This window comes from Papio anubis, chromosome X, assembly GCF_008728515.1.
Source record: "Papio anubis isolate 15944 chromosome X, Panubis1.0, whole genome shotgun sequence".
NCBI classification, from domain to species: Eukaryota; Metazoa; Chordata; class Mammalia; order Primates; family Cercopithecidae; genus Papio; species Papio anubis.
The window spans coordinates 42,213,119-42,233,817 of NC_044996.1; the positions used below are offsets into that span (position 1 = coordinate 42,213,119).

Below are 20,699 nucleotides of genomic sequence, written 5' to 3' on the forward strand. Positions count from 1 at the left end.
TCTCCTTCAGTTCTGCTCTGATCTTAGTTATTTCTTGCCTTCTGCTAGCTTTCGAATGTGTTTGCTCTTGCTTCTCTAGTTCTTTTAATTGCGATGTTAGAGTGTCAATTTTTGATCTTTCCTGCTTTCTCTTGTGGGCATTTAGTGCTATAAATTTCCCTCTGCACACTGCTTTAAATGTGTCCCAGAGATTCTGGTATGTTGTATCTTTGTTCTCATTGGTTTCAAAGAACATCTTTATTTCTGCCTTCATTTCGTTATGTACCCAGTAGTCATTCAGGAGCAGGTTGTTCAGTTTCCATGTAGTTGAGCGGTTTTGATTGAGTTTCTTAGTCCTGAGTTCTAGTTTGATTGCACTGTGGTCTGAGAGACAGTTTGTTATAATTTCTGTTCTTGTACATTTGCTGAGGAGTGCTTTACTTCCAATTATATGGTCAATTTTGGAGTAAGTACGATGTGGTGCTGAGAAGAATGTATATTCTGTTGATTTGGGGTGGAGAGTTCTATAGATGTCTATTAGGTCTGCTTGCTGCAGAGATGAGTTCAATTCCTGGACATCCTTGTTAACTTTCTGTCTCGTTGATCTGTCTAATGTTGACAGTGGAGTGTTGAAGTCTCCCATTATTATTGTATGGGAGTCTAAGTCTCTTTGTCAGTCTCTAAGGACTTGCTTTATGAATCTGGGTGCTCCTGTATTGGGTGCATATATATTTAGGATAGTTAGCTCTTCCTGTTGAATTGATCCCTTGACCATTATGTAATGGCCTTCTTTGTCTCTTTTGATCTTTGATGGTTTAAAGTCTGTTTTATCAGAGACTAGGATTGCAACCCCTGCTTTTTTTTGTTCTCCATTTGCTTGGTAAATCTTCCTCCATCCCTTTATTTTGAGCCTATGTATGTCTCTGCGTGTGAGATGGGTCTCCTGAATACAGCAGACTGATGGGTCTTGACTCTTTATCCAGTTTGCCAGTCTGTGTCTTTTCATTGGAGCATTTAGTCCATTTACATTTAAGGTTAAGATTGTTATGTGTGAACTTGATCCTGCCATTATGATATTAACTGGTTATTTTGCTCGTTAGTTGATGCAGTTTCTTCCTAGCCTCGATGGTCTTTACATTTTGGCATGTTTTTGCAATGGCTGGTACCGGTTGTTCCTTTCCATGTTGAGTGCTTCCTTCAGGGTCTCTTGTAAGGCAGGCCTAGTGGTGACAAAATCTCTAAGCATTTGCTTATCTGTAAAGGATTTTATTTCTCCTTCACTTATGAAACTTAGTTTGGCTGGATATGAAATTCTGGGTTGAAAATTCTTTTCTTTAAGAATGTTGAATATTGGCCCCCACTCTCTTCTGGCTTGGAGAGTTTCTGCCGAGAGATCTGCTGTGAGTCTGATGGGCTTCCCTTTGTGGGTAACCCGACCTTTCTCTCTGGCTGCCCTTAAGATTTTTTCCTTCATTTCAACTTTGGTGAATCTGGCAATTATGTGTCTTGGAGTTGCTCTTCTCAAGGAGTATCTTTGTGGCGTTCTCTGTATTTCCTGGATTTGAATGTTGGCCTGCCCTACTAGGTTGGGGAAGTTCTCCTGGATGATATCCTGAAGAGTGTTTTCCAACTTGGTTCCATTTTCCCCCTCACTTTCAGGCACCCCAATCAGACGTAGATTTGGTCTTTTTACATAATCCCATACTTCTTGCAGGCTTTGTTCATTTCTTTTTCTTCTTTTTTCTTTTGGTTTCTCTTCTCGCTTCGTTTCATTCATTTGATCCTCAATCGCTGATACTCTTTCTTCCAGTTGATCGAGTCGGTTACTGAAGCTTGTGCATTTGTCACGTATTTCTCGTGTCATGGTTTTCATCTCTTTCATTTCGTTTATGACCTTCTCTGCATTAATTACTCTAGCCGTCAATTCTTCCACTTTTTTTCAAGATTTTTAGTTTCTTTGCGCTGGGTACGTAATTCCTCCTTTAGCTCTGAGAAATTTGATGGACTGAAGCCTTCTTCTCTCATCTCGTCAAAGTCATTCTCTGTCCAGCTTTGATCCGTTGCTGGCGATGAGCTGCGCTCCTTTGCCGGGGGAGATGTGCTCTTATTTTTTGAATTTCCAGCTTTTCTGCCCTGCTTTTTCCCCATCTTTGTGGTTTTATCTGCCCCTGGTCTTTGATGATGGTGATGTACTGATGGGGTTTTGGTGTAGGTGTCCTTCCTGTTTGATAGTTTTCCTTCTAACAGTCAGGACCCTCAGCTGTAGGTCTGTTGGAGATTGCTTGAGGTCCACTCCAGACCCTGTTTGCCTGGGTATCAGCAGCAGAGGCTGCAGAAGATAGAATATTTCTGAACAGCGAGTGTACCTGTCTGATTCTTGCTTTGGAAGCTTCCTCTCAGGGGTGTACTCCACCCTGTGAGGTGTGGGGTGTTGGTCTGCCCCTAGTGGGGGATGTCTCCCAGTTAGGCTACTCAGGGGTCAGGGACCCACTTGAGCAGGCAGTCTGTCCGTTCTCAGATCTCAGCCTCCGTGTTGGGAGATCCACTGCTCTCTTCAAAGCTGTCAGACAGAGTCGTTTGTGTCTGCAGAGGTTTCTGCTGCTTTGTTGTTGTTGTGTTGTTGTTGTGTAGCTGTGCCCTGTCCCCAGAGGTGGAGTCTACAGAGACAGGCAGGTTTCCTTGAGCTGCTGTGAGCTCCACCCAGTTGGAGCTTCCCAGCAGCTTTGTTTACCTACTTAAGCCTCAGCAATGGCGGGCGCCCCTCCCCCAGCCTCGCTGCTGCCTTGCCGGTAGATCACAGACTGCTGTGCTAGCAATGAGGGAGGCTCCGTGGGCGTGGGACCCTCCCGGCCAGGTGTGGGATATGATCTCCTGGTGTGCCTGTTTGCTTAAAGCGCAATATTGGGGTGGGAGTTACCCGATTTTCCAGGTGTTGTGTGTCTCAGTTCCCCTGGCTAGGAAAAGGAATTCCCTTCCCCCTTGCGCTTCCCAGGTGAGGCGATGCCTCGCCCTGCTTCAGCTCTCGCTGATCGGGCTGCAGCAGCTGACCAGCACCGATCCTCTGGCACTCCCCAGTGAGATGAACCCAGTACCTCAGTTGAAAATGCAGAAATCACCGGTCTTCTGTGTCGCTGGCGCTGGGAGATGGAGACTGGAGCTGTTCCTATTCGGCCATCTTGCTCCGCCCCCCTGTATTTCAAAAATTAAGTCACCAACAATCCTACCATCCAGAGAGGACCAGTGTTCACAAATTGGTGTATTTCAGCCTTTTTCTTACTGCATGCATTTTTAAATCAGTTCACCAATAGTAATTATGGTGCATCGACATGATGAACTATTATGCAGCTCTTAAAATGATATTTATGAAGAATTTTTAAAACATCAAAAAATATTTATGATATATTGTTGAGCAAACGGCAGCCTTGCATTTGATACCTTGTTTAGGGATGAGGGAGTATAAGCAGAAGATTAACACTTAATCAACCGGGGCAGGAGTCTGCTGTTAGACCACCAATCAAAACCTCCGACCCACCCCCTAACAAACCCACCCCCTATCAGACCCACCCCCTAACAAAAACTACAGCCAGACCTTTTTGTCGAAGTTCTGAGGAGGACATAACGGTTCTTTGAAGTACTGTAGAGGTTCGTAGCACTGGCTCTTCATTACTTCAGATTTTCCTTCAAATTACAGGGCTTCTTCTCCCTTGATGTACTATTTCACTAGCACTACTCAGGCATAACAACTATGATTAAGGTCATTTTTTTTGGATTCATAAATGGAATGGAAAAAGGGCCAAGTATTTCCTTAGGTAATTATGCATAGATTGAAGAGAGATGAGAAGGACTCGGGTAGAGAAGATGTGTATGTACTTTTAAGGAAGAAAATTATGTGGAATAGAATGTATTAAGCTAAGAATGGTGAAAGTAAAGTGAGAAAATGAGACAGTATAGCATGAATACAGATCTACAGAGAGTGAAAACGAATCTGGGAAAGGAAGAAAGAGATGTGCTTGCTTAGGTCTGGGCTTGGCTACAGAGCAAGCAAAAAAGCAAGAACAGTGACTTTGGGGAAGTTGTAGCCAGCTGAAATAAAAGAGTTTTAGGAGGAGGCAGGGAATGCAATTTGTAGCAACTGATTTTCTTTTAATAAAGGAATAAAGATGTTTGAGAGGACAGGTTCTTCAAGCACTAATCATCCAAGAACAAAAACAGTTTGAACTTAATTGACTATATCTGCTATGATTGTGCACTATTCGATTTTAGCCCAATCAGTGATTTTCTAAAAGCATCCCATCTCCTTTTAGTCAAAACTGGATTTGTCACTGACTTGTATTTTGGCATGGGAGTCCTAATAGCTGCCACCTGCATTTCCTGTTCATCAGTGGAGGTATTGAAAATTACAAAGGGATGAGAGTTGGGGGAAAGGAAGATGTACATTTCGTAGGGGTGAGAGATGTATTCACATATGGGTTTTTTAGTACTAGGAGGAAAAGCCAAAAGTTTCCATGCACTGTAGAGAAGCACATGGCATTGTAGTTCTCACACATTGCTATGCAAGACAATCTCCTATGGAATTCTGTGGCTCTTACGTTTGGTGTACATATGATGCGGAGATTCTAAGTTATTATGTGTGAAGTGGGCTCCAGGTTCTCAGCCAGGGATTCTCATTGTTGGCTGTAAATTGGAATCACCTGGAGAGCTTAAAAATATTGGCGCCTAGGTTCTGTTCCCAGAGGTTTTTACTTAATTTTTCTGGGAGTGAGAACTGAGCATGGGGATTTTCTAACTCTCCCCAAGTGATTCTAATGTGCAGACAAGTCTGGGACCCTCTAGTTTAGCCCATTGCTTAATTACTTGGGTGGATTAAACCAGTTGTTCTTAAAGTGTTGTCCTGGAACCAGCAGCTTCAACATGAACAGGACACTAATACGAATGCAAATTCTTGGGCCCCTGCCCATATTTACTGAAACTCTTGGGGTGGCTCAGAAACCTGTGTTTTAACAAACCCTCTGGATGATTCTGATGCATGCTGTAAAGTTGGCAGTCACTAGATTAAACGGTTGTTCCTGACCCTTTCTAAAGTACATCTGTAGGAGTTACTAAAAAGAAGAGATGTCTTCAAGAGCTGATGAAAACTGGCCTGCAAAAGGACTTTTATAGAAATACCTATAATAATAATAACAGAAGCTAGAGTAGAGAAAGGAGAAAGGGGATGATAATTTGCTGCAAAACCCAGGCAAGTTCAGGAGGGAACATGTTTTCATAAGAGTTAGGGGGTTTGTTGCATGGGCTGGTAAAACCCTGGCAGTACCTGCGGCAAACTCCTACTTATTCTTCAATACCCTTTTAAAATGTCAGCCTCTTCCGTGAAGCTTTCTCTGAGCTCTGGTGTGAACTACTTCATCCTTGTATTTACTTAGTGCTTTCTAGTTTCCTCAATTAGCTCTTGGTCCGCTGTACAGTCGCGCTCTATATATGTCTCTCTCCCTCACTAAATTGCGTGATTCTTCAAAGCAAGATCACTGTCTTATTCATCCTTAGCTCTCCAGTGTCTAATAAACTATCTGGTACATACTAAATGCTCTTGAATTGTTTGCTGAGAGGAGGCATCAGTAATGGCCAGCTTTCTTGTATCAAGAACCTTCAGCTGGGCGCAGTGGCTCGCACCTGTAATCCCAGCACTTTGGGAGACCAAGATGGGTGGATTATTTAAGTTCAGGAGTTCAAGACCAGCCTTGCCAACATGCTGAAACCCCATCTCTACTAACATGGTGATGCATGCCTGTAATCCCAGCTACTGCAGAGGCTGAGGTGGGAGAATCACTTGAACCCAGGAGGTGGAGGTTGCAGTGAAGCGAGATCATGCCACTGCACTCCAGCCTGGGCAACAGAGCAAGACTCCGTCTCAAAAAAAAAAAAAAAAGATGGGTTTACCTTTGTGAATTAATCATAGTCCTGAGTTCAGCTCTCTGATTGGAAGACTAGAGACCTTGATTCTCTCAGGACATCATGACTTGACATCTCTTAGTGGTGGCCTTATACTACAAAGCTCTCAGAGAAATATACGATTATTAGCAACTTATTATTTTACCATGATAATTGTCAGGTGCCAAGACTACTATTGTCAATTTTTCTCATATTTCCTCTCATTGTAGGTGTACCTTCATGGGAAATCTAATTAAAATCAATAGTGATACAGCTGCCACAGGGTAAAAGTATTTGAGTTCTTGGGCCCCACAGCTTGCCTCTCTCATCCAGGCACTGGCATCTTCTGGTTCCTTGTACTTCCCTAATTCTGTAATGTACTCTCTTCATTCTACATCTATTCACAAACATTCTTCAAGCAAGATAAGTACTTAGTAAATCACAATTACCTTTCCATTGCACTTCCCCAAAGTTATACTCAGGTCAAAATGAATGGATGTATGTGTATTCTCCAAGTCTTTAGATAAATAGATTTACAGGCAATCCTTTGGTTTAATTTTCTAGGTACTTAATCACATATTCATTATATGTGGATTTTTTCTGGCTTAACTCTCGGAGGACAACAATATAACCTTATTTTTAAGTTTTTGGAGGTAGGACACTTTACTGTCACGTCAGTTACTGCCAATGTTAATCATTTCTAAATGTTATAGAAGCTTTGAAAGATATGTGTCATTCTCTAAAGTGGAATTATTAAGACCCAGAATGTAAACCAGAAGAAACTGGATTTTTGCCTTCTGTGCCAACCCATGATTTTAATATGTATGTGCCGAATGGATTTTTCTATTTTTTTCTACAGGCATTGTATCTGATAGCCACTAATGGAACCCCAGAGCTCCAGAATCCTGAGAGACTGTCGGCTGTATTCCGTGACTTTTTAAATCGCTGTCTTGAGATGGATGTCGATAGGCGAGGATCTGCCAAGGAGCTTTTGCAGGTGAAAATAAAATAGGACAATTACAAAGAGAGGCATTATACTCAGCTTTTCCATCTCAATGTGTGACAGAGAGCTCTGTCAAGAGATGTCTAGAGTTAGGCTATTACCATTTTATTTTAGACCACAGGCACATAACTCTAGGCATGCATCTAATACATGATTGATTGACATGTTGCCTTTCTTCTGAGAAGTTGGCAGTGTAATCCGTAAATCTCTTTTGTTCTTCCTGGAGTCTTATTTTGCAAGGAAAAAAAAGCAATGTGACCCTCTGGTGTTGGTGTTTTGTTCTAAACTTTACTTGTGCCCCTGGATGTTGTATGCAGGTGTTCTTGGCCGGAGGTAATTCTCTACATAACTATGCAATTATTTCCATGGCATTTGCTACTCTAATGCTTTACTGGTCAAAGCCCCTTTGCTTGTGATGCCAATTGGCAGGCACCTGCTTGCCTGGGTGAGTACCATCCAGTGGTGAGTGCCTCTGTAACCATTTGTCCTTTTCATGGCTCTCAGGGATTAATATATATGATGAGAAATAATACTTACTATGTACCAAATTCTTTCAATAAATTATTTCATTTTTATAACAACTCTATAGGGTAGGCATTATTATCCCATTTTATAGATGTAAAAGTTGAGGCTCACAGCTCTTGAATGGCAGAGCTGGGATATGAGCCCTGAATTGTCTGACTTTCTACCATACATCACACACAAACCAATTTAGATAAAAATATGTCTTTATTTGATAAAGCAGTACGTGCCCAGGATGATACACATAGCTTCACTGCTGGGGAGTGTTTCTCAGGGACATGTATGAAGACGTTTAACATCTAAGAACAATGACTGCTATTTTTCTTTGTGATTTTGAACACATAAGCCAATTAAACAGAAGGTGCAACACTTGGTTATACAGCGCGTTAACCACAGATTGTCTGTTCTAGCCTACCCCCTGAAAGAAAAACCTGTTCCTGTTGTTTCTGAACTCCCTCCAGAGACAGAGCCACGCCCAGACAAAAAAATATCCCACCCTAACTCAGATCATACCTGGAATAGACCTTTTTGGAGAAACTGAAGAGACTACATCTTTTCTTTTCTGCTACCTGCAAGCATTTCACAGGTTATCATAAGGCCCTAAAATGTCAAATCTGGAATGGCCCTTTGTTAACCCTCTAATTAATCCAGCCTCAAATTACAGATGAAAGTCAACTTTTGAGTATATCACTTTTATATCTTTTTAGCCCTCCCACCACTCCACATACACATTCTGATACACATTCCTCTTATGTTTTCTTGTAAAGATAATTGAAGATGTAAGTTATCTTCAACTGGCTATCCAGATAAATGTGACTGTCCAGCTAAACAGATCATTAAATCAATTATCTAGTTAATTCATTCCCCAACAATTCTTTTATATGAACCAGTCAGATAACTGATGCAAAACTGTATTTTGAGTCTAAATTGAATAGTTTATTGCATCTTTTCATTTTATACATGTAAGCAACAGCCCGTATTTCTCTTTGAGTCCATGCAACTCCATTCTCTGACTGTAGCCTATTATTGCCATTTCCAAGATTAGAAAGGCGAGAGATGCATGACATTCACCCCACTGGAAGGCTGGAGAAAAGACACAGGTCTTGAATATTTGTGTGTCTTTCTGTATGACCTAAGACAATTCTCTGTCCATCAATTGATATTTATTGAGTAACTTCCATTTGTAAAGCATAAGTGCAGTATACAAACCTATTAAAAGGCATGATTCCTCCATTTAAGACGTTCACAACCGTCTTGGGTACATGAAAATATAATGCAAAGCTGTTTAGAGACTCATTCAACCCAAAGAACTGTTCCAATAGTAAATGACATGGTTGATTAGAGAAATACTTCCATAAGCTAGGGGTGATCAGAAAATGTCTGCAAACAGGAAAGAGGTCTGCTGGGCCTTGAAGAAGTGATCAGTTTTAGATAAGTTGAAGAAAATAAGGGAAGGGATTTCAAATGGAAGGAAGTATTAGGGTTTAACCAAAGACATACGGGCAAGGTCTATAGGAACAGAACCTAGAAAGTGTGGCTGAAATAAAGAGTTCAAGTAAAGAAGCTGCAGGAGATAATCCTGTGGTGGGCCTTGAACACCAGGCTTAAGAGTTGGGGCTGTAGGCAGTGGGGAAACACTGAAGATGTCTGAGGGACAGCATGATGACAACTTTGTTTAGGCAGATTAATCTGGTAGTATGTGGTAAGAATTAGCAACAAGAAAAAAATGGAGACAGGGAGACCAAGGAGGAGTTATGGTTTGGGATTAAGATGATTAGGACTGAATTAGAAAAAGCAAGAGATGGCCAGACGTGATTGCTCATGCCTATAATCCTAACACTTTGGAAGGCCGAGGCAGGTGGATCACCTGAGGTCAGGAGTTCGAGAGCAGCCTGATCAACATGGTGAAACACTGTTTCTACTAAAAATACAAAAATTAGCCAGGTGTGGTGGCATGCGTCTGTGATCCTAGCTACTCAGGAGGCTGAGGCAGGAGAATCACTTGAACCTGGGAGGCGGAGGTTGCAGTGAGCTGAGACATGCCACTGCACTCCAGCCTGGGCAACAGAGCGAGACTCCATCTCAAAAACAATAATAATAATAAGCAAGAGATAAATGTAAGAGACGTTGAGAAGAGAGTACCCGGAAGCTTATTGCATTTAGAACATAAGAGGAAGACAAAAGTGACTTCAGGCTATCAAGTCAATGGCAGCATTCAGCAAGAAGGCAAGTGATGGAAGACAGTATAACAGCTAACATTTCTTGACCCTATGTAACTTACAAGGGACTGCCACTTACCTCATTTAACCATTTTAATAAACAGAGATGAGGATTTAACCTAAGTGCTCTGACTCCAAAGCCCCTGTAGCTTACATTACACAAGATTGCCCTGCTTGTGAGACTGTAACATAACTTTTTAAATGTTGAATTTAAGGTGACGGAAGAACATCCCATAGGAAATATCCAGCAGGAAAACTAGGACCAGAGTTCAGGAAAGAGATCAGGTCACACACTATGGATTTAGGAGTCATCTCCATAAAGCTGATGGTGGGTTGAAACCATGAAAGAGAATGAGATCTGTAAGAAATTAAATTAAAAAAAAGAAGACGATGGCAGCCAAGTTCTCATGAGTAGGAGGTAGGAGGAGGAAGTGAAACCAGGGAAGAAAATGGAGCTGGAATATTCAGTGCACATGCACATGGAAGAGACCAAATATGGTAGAATGTCACATGCTTCTAAGGCAAAAAATTAAAAAATAAAATTCAAAGAAGGAAGGGATATTCACTTTTATTAAGTACTGCAGAGGGGCCAAAAGAGAAATGGTAGAGGCACGGCTGCTGAGTTTAGCAGTTAGTAAGCCACTGGTTTCTGTATAAAGTTCTTTAGTAGTTAACTAAATACACTTTTTCCAAGCATGACAGCTTCTCTAGATAAATTTTTCAGTTTAGGAAAATCAGAGAGTCAGACTGTTGCAAACACAGTGAGATTTTATAAGATCCCTAAGAGTTTCTCACTCTGCCAGTCAGCTTCCAGAGGATTTCATGACATTGAAGTACAAAAACATCTGAAGGACAAAAGCTGGCACCGTTTTTAATTAAATGATATTTAATTGGGTATTCAAAATATATCTTAATTAAAAAGGGCTGCTTGAAAATGTAAAGTAGTGTACTTGTTGGAGGAAAGAATTCCAATAATTCCTCTTTTTCCTTCCTTTTACAGCATCCATTTTTAAAATTAGCCAAGCCTCTCTCCAGCCTGACTCCTCTGATTATCGCTGCAAAGGAAGCGATTAAAAACAGCAGCCGCTAAGACTGCAAGCCTTACACCTCACCATCTCCCTCATGAGTAAGACTGAAATAAAACTCTGCTGCAGGAAAGATGGAAGAAAAGACAGTCAAATGGGGTGGGGGTTCTTTACCTTTCAAATGAATAGAAACTTCTTATAAGCCTTTTTCCTACTCCCTCAGATTATGTAATTTATTTGTAAGCCTGAATCGCAGCCCAAACAGGGCAGCAATGTTGAAGTGACCATAAAGTGGTCACTTCCACCGTGAAGCGAAAGAGCCAGTAGTGAATCCCCTCATTTTGTGCACTCACTTTGAAGAAAAAGGTTTCTCAAAGATGCACACTCCCTCTTCATAGTGTTGTGTTTGTTTTTAAGTTAGAGAGTAGTCCCTCTTGCATTCAAACCTCCTTCAAAACTCCTTACCCAATGTGATGTTTTTCACTTGCATTGTCATTAGATGTCCAGAAAAAAAAAAAAAAGATGTCAAAATGTTTTTCTAAAAAAAAGAAAGCAAAAAAAGCAAGGCAAAAAAACAAACAAAAACAAAACAAAAATAAACAAACAAACAAAAAAAAAACAGAGCAAGTACTGTGTGAACATGTGGAAGTCCATGCCCTAATAGAGTTGCAATTTTTTATTCTTCTTCTGTAGTGGTGGCTTGGTTTGTGTACCTATTTTTCTGCATTTGTATTGGAAAAGGTTTCTTTTAAGACATTTTCCAAAAGTGGAGAGGAATATGTGTGTTCAGGAAGGGCTTTTTAAAAAGTGTATATCTAAATAAAGCTCAAACGGTGAAATCCTGTCACATTTTCACAATGATGCTTAAAAGATAGTTGAGTAAACCAGGTTGTTAATCTCCTTAATACCTGAAAGAGGACACACTGAAACTGTGACACCCTGCTAGGTGAGTTCTGGTTCTGAACCTAGGAAATCCTCATAGGAGAAACCACATTTAAACAAAGATGGGACTTTCTCTGAGAGCCAAAACCAGATAAATGTAGAATACTGACATCCTTGTCTGATATTAAGTAAACAAAGATAATGATACCTAAATTAATCCTCTCTTGTGCTTATGAAACATATGCACTGTAAAATAGGCATACCAGGAGGAAATAAGATTCATTACCCATCATTTACTTATGATACAAATTATTTATTTTGACAATTTATAATGTTTAAAAAAGTTTTTTAAAGATCTGGAGAAAGGTGATATAATAAACAGTCAACTCTGCAGGAAGTGGGAGGTCAGTGAAGGCTACATCCCAATCAATATTTGGCTCTAAGTACTTGTTCCCATTTTCCCTATGTATCACCTATTTCTGTTTCGGAATATGGTGTGTTCATACTTAGTCCTTTGGGCTTTTGAATATCAAAAGCATATTCATAAAAGTCTTGAAATTCTCTCCAGTAGAAAATAATTTTAACTTACAATAATATCCCAAGAAATGTTAGTCCAACAGAATTCCTTATATGGCTTGGGGAAAATAACAAAATTTAACTATTATTTCACCATATATCTATTTATTAAAAATTCAACAGTTGGCACTTTCTGAATCTTCTGAGAGTAGAAAAGTATCTGGAGGGTGTCTGTATAGAAAAGGATATGCCTCTCTTTTGAGCGTACTGACAATTTTGTAAATTACAGAAAGTTGTTTCTCTAAGCCTTTGAAAAACTAACAATTTGTGTTATAGAAGGCTTCTTAATTTGTAGTATACAAAGAATCTAAACAGAACCTATGTACATTCAGCAAGAAGGGGAAAGAGATCAGTTACATAGACCTCTCTCCTTCTTTGCCAAGGTACATCCATCCATCTAACCATCCATGTATCCACATCTTAAAATGAAAGCACTTTCTTTCAAGTTTCAGCAAACTATATAGTGTACGTGTTTTTGTTTAGGAGATGACCCCACTGGTGTATTTCCTGTTTTCCCTATTGTTTTCTTTGACTGTAAAATTTGGGAGAGACTTGACCTCCTCCCCTTGAAAAAGACCACAGTGGGATAAAACAATAATTGTGAAAAGAAAATGAAGTGGTAATATTAATTTGAAGCATACTATGTTATACTTTGCAAAAAGGAATCTGGGCTTGTAATTTTAATGCCACATTGCTCTAATGAGAGACAGAGGCCTTAATTTTGATTTCATTTAAAAATAAGGACGTAAAAAATTTTCACTCATAGTGCTGGGAAATTCAATGAAATCCTGGGATGCAAATAAAAATCAGTACATTGGTACATTGGTAACTGTGTCCTGCCAGTGGAGAGAGCCCAAAACCTGGTTAGGAAGCCCTATTCATCAGTTAGCATCCCTTACATGTTGAGAAGGCCTTTTTTGTTGTTATTTTGGAGACCTTGGAGCAGTGACCCTTCAGATCACTGTAGGCAGAGAAATGGCTTCTCTCTTACGCTTTCAGTTCAGCATATTAACAACGAGGAGCCAGGTACTTCTTTCCTACCACTTTGTACCAAGATTTGATAATAATGTATCCCAGGAGGGATTACTTTTATAAATGTGTATTTATGTAAATTTTCAAATGAGAACAGCTTCTAAAGCCCCTTCCCTGTATTGGAGAGTTATGTATATTTCTAATAAGTATTAGAAAGAAGCTGTTTCTCGTGCCACAATGATGCTGAAGGATTCACATTTGGTACAATTGAGCAACTTGAACTCCAGATTGTTAACAGTTTATTCTCTTTCCCTGGATTGTTTTTAGCTCATCTTGACACAGGTGAGTCTATCCAAATCTTTAATGTTGGTAGTGTGCCCTGAGATAACGAGGGCACATCCTTCAATGTTGATTCCAAAATATCCTGAGATAGGAATAGGGCAGTGGGAAAGTCAGGGAAGGGTGAGAAGCACAGTAGAGATTATTTATTTAAAAAAGAAAAGAACGTTAATGTTGTTAGCAAGGATCCAGTGCGTTGTCATAATCCCATGAGGATTTTCAGATGACACAATCCCTCAGATCAGTCACCATGTTGGGTAATGACTTCGTTCTTGCTGATCTCGTGTGTGTGTCATTGTAAATATTTGTGCGTCCATGTTCCATTTTGGCTACTGGATGGCCAACCCATGTAAGAAGATTTAACTCAAGTATTTATTCTTTATGTTATTCAGATTTCTTTCAGGCTTGTGAAGTGCACCCCAATGTTTGAGTTTAACCACCTGATCCTTACATCTATCCCTCCCCGGTGAAGCACATTCCATTGCTAAAAGAAAAAGAAATATGAAATTGCTTCCTGTTGTCTGTGTAACTGTTTTGATAGTTTGAGATGTTTGTCTATAAATGATATTTCTCAGCTCAAAGATCGTGTAAATAATTATATTCCTTTGCTCAATGGGTTGTTTATTTCTAATGAGGCTGCCAGTTCTGAGAGATTCTATAATATCACTTTTAAATAACATAAACAGGGATTACAACTACATAAAAAGAAATGCATATGGGCAAAGACTGGGAACACAGATAATTGAAATCAGTTATATTAGGGTGGTGGAATTATGTGAATTTTTTTCTTTCTAAAATTTTATTTGATATTGTTATAATATTGCTTTATAATAAATAAACAGCAGAAGGGAAACTATAGACACATAGAAAAGATGCCAGAAGCAGATGCCTTCTGGCCAGAGCCCAGAGCATGCAGGGCACAGATATTTGCTAGTTACAATTATTCCATAGGCTTTATACTTGCCTGGGTGCTGAGGTTGGCACACGCTTGGGTATGGCACGTGCTTTCTTAGGAGACTATTATCTATAAGTTAAAGCTAGGGAGATGTCACTATTAGAACTCCAAACACACTCTTCTGCTTTAAAACAGGCTGTCTGCCCTGTGCTTTGGTATGGCATTCGGGTGTCTGTTTTGTGGTTGCTTTAGATTGGAGGGGTGACCATTATATTAGCCCCCTTGATAACATCTGTTGCAGATATTACCTTTCTGGAACATTTTGACAGACTCTCAGGTTGAATTTTGGAGGAATAGAAGGATAAAATCCCCAGCTCCCACCATGTTCTTGTCCAACAGGATATTACTGTATAGCATTCAGGTAGGGTTCTTCTTTTAATAACCAATAGGGCAAGTCCCACTAATTTCATTAGAAGTTATGACTTGTAATTAAAAACTGACTTTGAAATCATTAAACAAATATTTAGGACTGTCTGCCTCTTGGCGTTCAGTTACAGTTCTATTAATTTTGACTTGGGATGGTCTCCATGTGCTTTTTTCTGCCTATTTATAGGTTGTATACAGTAGTTGTGATTTTTAAAGAGTAAGGGAGACCATCTAACCAAAGGAGAAGAATTTCCTTCTAACTCATCAAAGAAATTTTAGGTGAGAACTTTGATAATGAGGTAGTCACCTCAGATATGTTGCTTAGTTTCACTGAAAGCAGACCCTATACCTAGAGAACTCACTGGCTTTTTACTGGTCGTTCTCAATACAAAAATACTTAGGGGAGTCTTAACCCTGCCATCCCCAGTTGAATCTCTTGGTCTTTATCTAAGCTACTTGCAGTTAATATTCAGTTAAACAAAGGTATGGCCAGTAGTGCAAGTATCTCCCAGTCTCTGAGCTCTGAACAAGAGGACTGAAATTCAGCATTTGTAAACTGACAGTTTGATGGGCCTGGGATTTGAAGTGAACTCAGCATACAATTCTGAACATATATTTGCATGTGGACTGGGAAGGAAATAAATGGGAACTTGGAAATAATGGAAATATTTCTCCTATGAAAGAATTTTTCATAAAAGATTTGTTTTTGATATAGTCTTTCTGTTGGTTAGCTTTTAGTTTTTTCATTCCTTTTCTGATCCACACTCCTTTAAGTGACCAAATGAATATAACCCAACATGCATTGGGAATGTGTTTAATATTAAACACTGTCTAACTGAATCTGCAAATGCAGGAACTGAGATATCACCTCCATGTGTACACCTGTGTGTACAAGTATTCTATACAACTTGTAGCATTTACTGCCACTTAATTGGGTTGAACTTGCAAGATAAGCTTTTAGAAACTGCTTAGTGCCATCGGAGTCTCCTTTAGAAGCTGCCATCAGGCAAATGCTATCCCATAATACCAGCAGTAAGGCAGGCACAATGTTCAACAGATTTAGTACCCAAGAGTCATATGTAGTGGAATAAATACTAGCCTAGGAAGAAGGAGCCCTGGAGTCTAATATGAGCTTTATTACTAAATTGCCATGTGACCTTCGACAAGTCACTTAACCGCTCCATGGCTGTTTCCTTATCTGTAAAATAAGTGTATTGGACTAGATAATCCTTAGGGTCTTTCCAAAAGTCTAACGTTCTATGGCATTGTAGGTTGCCTTGAAAATTCAGCCTGCTATAGTGATGGCAAATATCACATGTTTAAGCCTGAGTCTCTTATGTTGCAGTTAGATAAAAGAAGTATGTAAGATGATTTTTAAAATTCAAGCAAATGGGCTGGGTGCGATGGCTCACACCTGTAATCCCAGCACTTTGGGAGGCCAAGGCAGGTGGATAACCTGAGGCCAGGAGTTTGAGACCAGCCTGACCAACATAGAGACACCCCATCTCTACTAAAAATACAAAATTAGCCGGGTGTGGTGGCAGGCGCCTGTTATCCCAGCTACTCGGGAGGCTGAGGTGGGAGAATCGCTTGAACCTGGGAGGTGGAGGTTGCAGTGAGCTGAGATCATGCCATTGCACTCCAGCCTGGGCAACAAGAGTGAAACTACGTCTCAACAACAACAACAAAATAAATCAAGCAAATGAAGTTCATAATAATAGGGGATGTTGATAAAATTTGTGGCAGTCTTCCAATTCGTTTACAGTTGTTTCATTTTGTTTTTGTTCTAATGTCCATTTTCTGTTGACTGTTCCCAGTTTTCATTTTCCATACAGTCTGTATGTAAAGTCTGGTTTTCCTTAAGCTGTGACCAGTATTTGCTGCTAAAACAGAAACACACTGTCACACTTGCTAGAATATAACTGTGCTTGGGCTTCTCCTTTCCTGTGAAGTAGTGCTGGGCTTTCTAGAGTTCAATTCTCAAGTGGCACAAGATAGCAGAGCCCATGCATTTTAATGGCTGAGACTATTAAGAGTGAACCTAAACACTTACAAGTTGCAGAGAGAAATGAAAAAGTAATTACATGCTATTAGCATTCAGAAGTGTTGACAAATTCATTTGTTGGGAACCAAAGATAGCATTTCTGATGACAACTCCCACAGTGATTGGCCAGTTGTATGATGAGTACACTGCTGGAAAGAGGGTAAACTGGGAGTTAGTTAGTGGATGGTCCCAATTCCCTGCCTACAGCAGAGTGCCAACCAGCCCTGAGTGCAAAATTCGAGTTCAATGTGTGTTCTTGTGTGTGGTGTGCTTTATGGACCCGCAAATACTATATTCATTATTGATGATAAGATCTTCACAGAATCCTGTAACTACTAATGCATTGAGTTTATAATCTCAGTACATCAGCCAAGAGGAACCAGATCACAGGGTAGTGATGTCTACTGGGATGATACTCATAACATCTACACAAAACAAGTTGAGAAGGATCCACATTTTCATTGTTTATCAGAATTGTATCTCAATTGGCTGAGCATTACTTTTGTCAAAATGTGTTATCTGTAAACCATGTGTAGTGAAATTCTTCTGTAACTTTGGATTAAAGGTATTTATGGTCTTTTTGTTTGTTTGATTTTTAAGTAAGTTATTTCTTTTGTCGACCTGCTGATGGTATGGTTCCATCCTTCTGACCTCAGCATCCAATCTTTTTAAGGATTTTTGTTTTCAATATTGTTATTTTAAATTGTGGTTGAAGCAATAGAAAATTGAAATATGGATTGTGCATGACTGTGTCTTGAGTGTAAAAATATTGCAGTTTGAAACTTGGACCTAAAGTATTGCAAATAAAAATGACAAACATCAATGAGCTATTGCTTCTGTCACCTTCCCATCCACCCCTTGGCATTGACCATTTTACCTACTTCACAGGTTAGAGGGTATCACTGTCTCATAGGTCTGGAGTCACGGAAATGCCCAGCCTTGTAAGCAATACAGGAAATGCTCTGCAAATTCTGCTACTAAATAACTCAGACCCAGAGTCTCTCTCTATCTGATGTTTACATGGAGTAGCTCAGAGAGGCGAATGTGTATACTCAATGCAGGTCAAAAGCCTTGCAAATCACGAATGTAGATGAAGGAGAACCACCAAAAGAAATCACATGTCGTAAATACTTTGTTTTTGATCATCTTTCTGCTTGGAAAATCCTGAACATGCAAAACCATCTGCACAATGTTTAGTTTTGTCTTATACCAAAGTCCAGAGGTCATAGGAGGCATTTCAACCAAAATTACTGAAAACCTTCATTCACTAATTTGCTCATACATTTGAAAATCATTTATCGAGCTCCTGCTACATGTCAGACACTGTAGATATTTCTATTAAAGGTAACTTTTATTCAAAAAATCACCTGTAAATGTGACTAAATGACAGTAAAGCTTGTTAAAAGCTGCTAGATGCACCTGTTGGAGCCAGGTTTGTCAGAGGCTCTCTTGAGTCCTCAAGACTCAAGGACACCAGCAATTTGGTAAACTGGAGGTTTGTTCCACTAGTATTACTTGTACAGTGGGCATAGTACTCCTTCTAGAGAATGTGTATATAATATTGTACCTTTGTGTAAGTGCAAACACACTGGTACTATATTCCCTACAATTGCATTATGTGTGTTACCAAATATTATTTGGTTGTTTTCTAGTTCACTGTACTTACATGCAAGTTTTAATTTTCTCACTTAATCTCTCCATGATGAAAGCCAAAAAGACATTTTCTGTAAATATGAGCAGGCAAGTGAATGAGAATTCTAGCAACTAGGATTTAGCCAAGTTCTCTACTGCCCATGTGCACAGTTACTGCACTGCCTCTCCTACTAACAAGCTCCTGCTAGCAAGCTAACAAGCCTCACACCCTTCCAGCCTTTCTTGCCAGGATTTGCTCCAAGTATTTTCCTATTCCTATTAAATGAAGCAGAAGAACTGTGAGTTAGCAAATTACCAATATCGTCCATCACAAAATAAAATTTGAAGCCATTTTCCTTTGTCACAATGACTTGGAGGAGCAGGGCCCAAACAATGATAAATATATTATTCCACAGCTCAGCCTTACAAGCATGATTGCTGGAACTCTAGCCTTATCCAAGTTCCTTACCTCCTACTGAAATGAGGAGGGGCTAATACCTGAAGTACCCCACAGGTTTTAGTTGTTCTCCACATCCCATGAGGTCTTTGCCCCCAGGCACTTGGGTGGCATCTGCTGACTTCCCACACACCTGTGTCAAGCACCACTATTACCACTACCCTCTGCTAATCCTGTACCAGTGTCACTGTCCGATTGCTCCTGTGCTTGCCATTCTACTTACCTGTATCTGCAATATACACAGCAGTCCCTGATGCTGACAGATCTCTGGGATGACTCAACCACTTTGCAATTTTACAGCTGATTACTTTTTATTTGTTTTCCATAGCTGATGGCAGAAACCCTTCCCATGGAATCAAATTATTTCGCTATATCTTTGGACCCATTTTGATGTTCTTTTTCAGTTTTTGGCACCTCACTGAACCAGGGAGCAAGTTTGGTCTTGGTTTTTCCCCTCTCCCTTACTGGGGCTTGTCAGGTCAACTTTTGCATATTACAGGCCTGCTGCCTACCATAGAGGTTAAGCCTTTGCTATAGTTATTCCTTCATACACATTTATGCATGTTCTCTCAAGCGGCCAACCTTGGGGTAAAAAGGAAATTGGCAATGTGGCCCTATTATACATGTACTTTAGTATTTTACCCAGAGAACCCTTGTCCTATTTCCTAGAGATATACATTTCTGCCAAGTAAGAAGCAAGGCTATATTACCATTGAGGGTAAACAGGTAAAAGGTACACAGGATCTCTCTTCATTCTTACAATTACATGTGATATACAATTATCTCAACAATATTTGCAATAAGAAAAGCAATGAACTGCATGGCATCTTTGTTTATGACATTTCAGAGGTCATGGTAATGAGATAGGATGGGTATCATGGCCCAGCCCACTTCTACCTCCAACTACCTATTACTTTGCTATCAAGAAGTTTCTCACAAAATTAATTCCACCTGTCACCAGTCCCACCCACCTTAGATAGTAGGACGTCCCACTTTCTCCTCAGCCACTTGTGATTCCTCCCTGGGGATGCAGGGAATTCAAATATCATTGCTTATGAGTTCTTCCCTGTGGACATGAATTGACTGGCTTCTCAGCCTACAGTATTGCAGGAGAATAAAACTCATAATGAGAAATATCTTTTAATTTTATAATATGTAAAGCCAAATTGCTTTGCTTTACAAAATGGGAGGGCTATGCCATGTTCTAATGTTATAAATTAAGACTCTTTACATTGTATACTGAAACCCTGCAGTAAGAATAAATAAATGGCCCCACTAGGTTTTCATTCTAAACTCTCTTGAACAGACATTAGCAAATGGAGTTAAAATTCCTTTTATATTTAAATATATGTAGCTGACATAATTTGGGTATTTTAAAATTTTATAAATAAGATAGTTACTCCTCTAGAATTCAAGTAGAAAACGGGGATTATCAAACTATTTCCCATAATGAAGATCTTAATCTCTGCTGCTATTGGTCCATTACCACCTTCAGCAGTGATTTTTGTTTTGATTTTGGAAGCATTGTGCTTGGTAGACTGTTTTTCACTTTACTCAGAAGTGCATATTTTGTAACCTGCTTTCAAGATATGTCTATCATAAGGTTTGACGGTAGAAAAGACAATAATGTTCCCAGTTGGTAATTTAGAGTATTCTAACTCCTCTGGATAAACATTATCTGGATTCCATGTGGTCTCATCAATCTCACCAACACCAACACATCTAACATCAAAATGTTATAAATAATTCATTGTGTGAAGGATCATATTACCAAGTCCTGAATGATAAAGGTTTTCTCCCCCA

General features: G+C 39.7%; 1 protein-coding gene across 12 annotated transcripts in view; it reads left to right on the forward strand.

The window, feature by feature from the left end:
* Nucleotides 1–17,633, forward strand: part of PAK3 (p21 (RAC1) activated kinase 3) — a 301,485-nt gene extending 283,852 nt beyond the window's left edge. For 11 of the 12 annotated variants that reach the window (XM_017954051.3, XM_017954054.3, XM_017954048.3 and 8 more), the window contains 2 exons: nucleotides 6,764–6,901; nucleotides 10,649–17,633. In XM_017954051.3, coding sequence (XP_017809540.1) covers nucleotides 6,764–6,901; nucleotides 10,649–10,738 — 228 coding nt within the window. In that variant the 3' untranslated portion in view covers nucleotides 10,739–17,633. Of the gene's footprint in view, nucleotides 1–6,763; nucleotides 6,902–10,648 lie in introns of those variants that run through there. The other variant, XM_017954055.3, reaches the window with a different exon arrangement.
* The last annotated feature ends 3,066 nt before the right edge of the window (nucleotides 17,634–20,699 follow it).